Source organism: Aegilops tauschii, chromosome 2 (genome assembly GCF_002575655.3).
Source record: "Aegilops tauschii subsp. strangulata cultivar AL8/78 chromosome 2, Aet v6.0, whole genome shotgun sequence".
Classification (NCBI taxonomy): domain Eukaryota; kingdom Viridiplantae; phylum Streptophyta; class Magnoliopsida; order Poales; family Poaceae; genus Aegilops; species Aegilops tauschii.
The window spans coordinates 481,877,371-481,883,605 of record NC_053036.3 but is presented as its reverse complement, the minus strand read 5'-3'; the positions used below and the strand labels follow the sequence as shown (position 1 = coordinate 481,883,605).

The window sequence follows — 6,235 nt, the reverse complement described above, 5'->3', positions numbered from 1 at the left end:
ACAGTTTAGGGACCTACAATGCACTTCATTCGCTTAAAATATAAGACATATTGTTAGGCCATTTTAGCCTACCAAAACGTTTTATATTTTGCAATGGAGGTAGTAGAAGGTTGTAGATGGAGAAGCCCAAAGCAAAACAACAGCCAATTCCAAATCAGAGTCCAGCTAAGACCAGCGGGCCCACATGCAGGGCCACAGAGGTCACGGCCGCGTGTATATAACGCCCGGACACGGCTACGGCCAGGTAGAATAGAACCAACCGTAGAGGCGGGGCCAGTTTTGCTTAGCACCCAGGCGAGAGAGAGAGAGAGAGACAGGGAATAGTCACGCGGCGCCGGGTAAACTGGTAAAGGCAGGAAAGGAGCGCAAGGTACAAACACGAGCCATGCTCCTCTCTTGCTTTGCTTCCGTTCTCTTAGTTCTTACTGGAGTATATATAGCAATTAATAAATTCAAGTTACAGCGGTCAATATCAGCCGCTTTAGGAGAATCATCATCATTATAGGGAGGTCGTATAATTTTACTGTTGCCTCGAGAGGAACAGGACACGGGCACTGTGATCCTCGGGTGAATCTTGACTTCGATCGCATCGATCAAGTGTTTAATATACAGAAAAAAGGTCAGTTCTGTTCGAGATGGGGTGGGCCGGGGTGGGGATCAGTGGAGCATCTCCATGAAGAACAAGGAAGAGCGAGGCCCCCTCATCTCATCTCTTTGGTTAGTTGGTTCGATTTCCTCGGATTGCCCGCGGTTTAGCGGCGGGGAAGAATCCGAGGCGAGCGATCTCTGCAGATTAAACGTCGGATCGGATTTGGGATGGGGGTGTGGATCGGTAATGTAGGGGGAATCTGAGATTTCTCTGTTCTTTCCTCCCCCCTCCCTTTCTCAACCTCGGATTATTGATTCAGGAGCAGCTGATTCGGATCCTATCTACACACTCTGTGTTTTGATCGGCGTAAAGTGGACAAGGAAAATGCTTGCCCTTGGCTGTTTATTGCCTTTTTTAACTATAGTATATACCGTACTTCTTTAGTCCCCTCTTCATTGTTTATAGTTCCGTCCTGAACTTCATGTTTCAAATTTCAAATCTTGGCGTTGGGTAGCTGAGTCAAATGTTTTTCGTTTATGAGGAAAAGTAGGGAATTCCTGAAGAGGTTATTAGAAATAAATGCCGCCGACGTGTCGTATACGATGCTCCTAAATTTCTCCTTGGTACCGTGGATTTCTTTCCGTCTCTGCAACTTGATGGAGGAAATATCTGTCCTGTTCCCCTTTATTTGTAGTACTGTTTCTTTTGTTCCGTTGCTTTTCGGTGGCATTGCTGTTCTGCAGCCCCAGCCACAACTCTAATTCCTAGTATCATAGTATTAGGCAGTGAAATATTAGGTGTCAAAACATGTCAACTCCAAATATTCTTGTACATTCATTATAGGGTTATTATATTAAACTTGTCAAAATTCCAATTCCTAGTATCATAGTATTAGGCAGTGAAATATTAGGTGTCAGCCAGACCATGTAAGGAGGCAAAGGGGAAAAAAGAGAAGAGAACCACATTTGGGCCCCTCGGCTTTCGTTTTCGGAAGCTATTGCAATCAGTTGCTATCTTTGTCTACCTCCATCCTCTTACTATTCTGAAAACTAGGACAGTGACTGAAGAATATGTAAAATCCACGCTACAAAAAGAAAATATGTAGGACCCACAACTCAGCTTCTCAGTGAACATGTGTAATTCGGAATTTTCTTTACCATCAATTCTTATATTCTTGAAAGGTATGGGGAGTGGATAGGAGAGAAAGGAAGGCAGCTTGAATTGATTGTTCAGTGATGGTTATAAGCCGAATTTTAGGTCAAAGTTAATACAAACTGAACTAGGAAAGTGTTTGCCGTTACTTACTATGCTTACTCAATTGCTACTAGAAACCGAAAGTCGAAATCTTAACCTGTCACACTTTCGCAATAGCAATAGAAATTACATCTGAAGTTGCACATAAGATGAATATGGGTAACTCCCTAAAACTACAGCTGGGCTCTTCCAGCTGGGCTCTTCAGGGATAGCTTCTCATATAAGTTCCATATACTAAGCTTTTAACTTTAAAAGGATATCATTGTCTAGATAAAAAGAACCTTTTAAGGATATACCGAGCTTTAGCAGGCGACCACAATCGTGAAGCACGCCCTTGTTTTTGGATGTTCTGTACAATTGTTTTTAGGAACACACGAGAAAGCACACTTTTTTTTTCTCATTAGAAGTGCTAATAAAACAAATTAGCATATTCTTCACATGTTCAAATGTGAACTCTCTTTATAATGAAGGCCTGTGTATTGAATTGTTTGCTTGTATAAAATTATTTATGGTTATTCTGTGCCGATCTCTTGGCCCACTCCAACGATTCTGATCTTTCGTGCTGCCTGTTCACTGAATTTTTGTTCTTTTCCTGCGAATTGATGAATATTCTTATTGCTAAAATGGAAAAGGCAAAAAACATTGCATGTTGAGTTGTTGTCATTGCTTGATTGAGAGAAAGAAGAGAAAAGACTTATGGTTGGCTGGTTGCAGGAGTTTAGTTGTATTAATATGACTACCCTCATAAATTGCCTGTCTGCAATTTCTTATGGCCTTCTCTGCTGCCACCTCTCTTGCTCTCCGATACTTCAAGGCTGCAAGGCACCCGTTACCTAAACGTGTCCTCTTTCCTGCGTTTCAAGCGCGTCACCACTGACCCATCTTGTATCCTCCCATTGACCAATCTGGTCTTTTGTCTTTTTCATGCACTTGTCGACACCTGCTGCTTCCTTACTGTCCAAGAATCAGCAGTTTCCTTTCACTTCTCTCTCCTTCATGTGTCCTCCCCTCGTTCCTGAATACTACTCATGCTATGTATAAATGGTCTAATAGGTTTTGATCTTTCCATACAGAAGTCGGGACCAGAGGAAGCAGTACAAATTACCGATGGATTTTGGGACTGAACTGAAGGGATGTGTTTGCCGGATCAACAACTGCGCCATCGAACTCTTCTCCATGGAGGAGGATTTGGAGATTGAAGACGAAGACTCATGGGACCTGGTTGGGAGGGACCTCCGTCTGAAGGCCACCTTCATGTATATTGACCTCAGCCGTGTGATCTCCTCCTGTGAGAGCGATGAGCGCAAGAAGACGCTCACCGGCCTAGCCAACAAGTTCTTCTACTTCATGGACGAGGTGATGATTTCTGTCTTCCCCTTGTTTGGTCAACAACCTTCGGCTCGAAGCATGCCTTATTTCATTGCGAATTCACATGACGAATCATACCTACACAAGTTATCAGGATTCATGGACGCCCTTGATTATCAAATTTCACAGATGCCTCAGCATCTCAAGTCAACTTAATTTGCAATTGCGTCCTAATAAGAGGCAGATTATTTAAAGTTTTGCCTGCTATACAGCTCAACATTTTCTAAGTAAAGGTATAAAAGTGGTTCAGTTCATGTTGCAGCAGCCTATGTGGACTATTCTGATCTTATGCGTGTTTAGTAAGTACTCCCTCCGTTCCTAAATATAAGTCTTTGTAGAGGTTTCATTATGGACTACATACGGAGCAAAATGAGTGAATCTACTTCTAAAATGCATCTATATACATCCGTATGTGGTTCATAGTGAAATCTCTACAAAGACTTATATTTAGAAACGGAGGGAGTAGTACAGATCTTTTGACGGAAATGTTTAATACATATAATTATAACGGATAACTGTCCCCACTTAAGCAAGTCGCTTTCACCTTTTTCCCGTTTCCTTTTGCGTTGGCGGAAGTTGTTATGGATCATGACTGGGCTTTCGCTGATAGAGGTGCTTGTTCAGCAGCAGTATAAGGAACTCAGTCAAGTGCAGTTAGTCCTCTTTGGCTTTCTGCAGTGTAATATTTATGTAGACTAGTCTCTGGTCAACTTTACAAAATGGTTGTTTGGCGGTTCCTTATGACAACGATCTGGGCAATTTAGCATGATGTACTATGCTTGATGCTAACCGAGTTAAGATGCCCTTGTGCAAATGGCAGTTGGGCAATGCGGTGAAGGACAGAAGCGCCCCCCTGGTGCAGGTGTGCTACAGAGACACAGCTCATGTTCTTCGCGAGGTGGTGGCCGCCCTTGAGCCGTCCCATTAGTCTGCCATTCGTGCTGAGAAAGCTGTAAGATCTGGGAGGTTCGCAGTTCTTGGAAGCAAGAAATTGCCCAAAAACCTGTACAAAGAGGATAGGCCAACATGAGGGGCCTATGTAATGTACATATCGTTAAACGGCTGTGGAGCCGAAGCAATCTAAATGATTAGTGTCTGGTTTGCCCCATGGATTGAGGTGTTCCTGTCAAGTTTATTTTTTTTTCAGTTCTGCATGTTGCTTGCGTCTAGCACGGTGGTAAAAGACCTCCTGGAGTGCGGCTACCAAGCAGGGCTTGCTTCCTGTTTCTAAGAAAAAAGCCACCTCGCTGCGTATACTTGCGTGCAAGCTGGCATGTTCGTTGGGTATACCTTGCATTGCGCAAGCCGGAGTTCGGGGCCTTTCCTCAACGTTACAATGCAATGCCTTCACGTTGTCTCCACCATGTGATTGAGTTATTATTATTATTATTATTATTATTATTATTATTATTATTATTATTATGTTGCTGACCTTCCTCTTGACACTGAATGTGGATATTCATTATCATTGCGCTTCAGACATGCGAAAAAAGTCTGCAATAGTCAATCAATCAACGTTCTATTTCAAGTTTTGCATTGTAATGCAATGATGCATTGTGGTGGGCGTGAGTAGTGATTTACCGACGCGGTGTCCGTCCCTCGGTTTGATCTCTCATCTATTCTGCATTCCAGTAGATCTATGTCAACCTATGTCATAGGATAATAGCAGGCGATTGCATTTCATCCGGAACCTATGTCGCGAGAATAAACTAGAGTTTACTAGCTAATAGTTGCTATTTATAAGAAAAGTCTACCTTGTTGAAGTGGGGTAATGCTGTGAGGCTGTGCTTATTCCACCATATCGTGGCACAAGATACCACATGGATAAGTATACTAAAGGGAACAATCCTCAAAATGCTAATGAGTTTCAACTTAAGACACTCTTATGAGAGGAGACCAGTTGAAAGGGCTTTTGTCGTAAAAAACCGTTAGAAATTTGTTTACAATAGCCATTCCATCTTACAAGACCCAAGTAAAAGTAGTGATAGCTTGCGCAATTTTCCACAGTTGGGTCCTTCAATATAGCAATGATTAATATTTCACACCAGATGAAACATGGGACATGGAACCCGTGATGAAGATCACTCAATGCACACAAAGGATGTAATTAACTAGCTTGGCAAACCTGAGAAAGCTCTACCAAGAAAGTATCCTTACTTCCAGGTTGACTGACACCATAAAACATAAGACGCCATCTAAAATCGACACATTTATCTAAAAAAGCACTCTAACAAAGTGTTCACCGTTTCATATTCAACAATATTAGAAGACTATACTCTTGATATGTAATGACAGAACTGGTAGGATCTGAATCTATGTGCTTATTGTGTTAGTGCCTGGTTCATTTGCTAGCACACAATGAAATACAAAGAATAAAACACATGCCAGGGACTTTTCCATACTCAAGTTTTCCATAAAACTTATGCCACACTTAGCATACACTGCACCACTTGATGAGTTAAGATCTGGAAAAAGTTAACTCGTCATAAATTTTTTGTTTCTATATTTAGATCTAATCTAAATTTGCCTAATTGTTTTTATATGATTATTTCAGTTGGAAATGTTTGTCAAGTTGTTGTTTGATGGCCCTAAATTTTAACACTTTTAGTAGAGGGTTTTGACATGGTTTTCACCGGGTCTTCATCATTTATTGCATATTTCTGATGCTAATCCTATGAGACAGAAGAAAACTCGTTTTCCTATGTTGTGCAGAAAAAAATTATAATTTTGGAAGGAAATGAATCAAGATCCTATCCACTTTAGCCAAAACAAGCAACTTTGATATTGGATAAGTTCTCACTTGCGCTTTGAGAGCGCAAGACGACCTGTAGTACGAGGGCAACCACTCGTACTAGCTTCCTATGGCTCCCCTCATCTACAGCAGCAACTTCCGTGAAGGGGCACGCAGGATCAGAGATACCCATCCGTTGCCACACCATCTAGAACAGAGGGAGAAGAGATCCGGAGAAGAAGAAGACACAGAGATCCTTTCCTTCTTGTTTTTCCATCTCAATCCTCATTCAT

General features: G+C 41.8%; 1 protein-coding gene across 3 annotated transcripts; it reads left to right on the top strand.

Moving 5' to 3' along the window:
• The first annotated feature begins 240 nt into the window (after positions 1-240).
• LOC109780046 (photosynthetic NDH subunit of lumenal location 3, chloroplastic) lies at positions 241-4,323 on the top strand. 3 transcript variants are annotated; one of them, XM_040399469.3, is made up of 3 exons: positions 241-370; positions 2,920-3,199; positions 4,032-4,323. In XM_040399469.3, exons 2-3 carry the CDS (start codon positions 2,951-2,953, stop codon positions 4,137-4,139), a joined length of 357 nt encoding a protein of 118 aa, XP_040255403.1. In that variant the 5' UTR covers positions 241-370; positions 2,920-2,950; the 3' UTR covers positions 4,140-4,323. The 3 variants fall into 3 exon arrangements, with proteins under 3 accessions (XP_040255403.1, XP_020194226.1, XP_040255404.1); XM_020338637.3 differs by having other exon boundaries at positions 243-370; positions 2,917-3,199; XM_040399470.3 differs by lacking the exon at positions 241-370 and adding an exon at positions 598-619 and having other exon boundaries at positions 2,917-3,199.
• Positions 4,324-6,235: the final 1,912 nt, after the last annotated feature.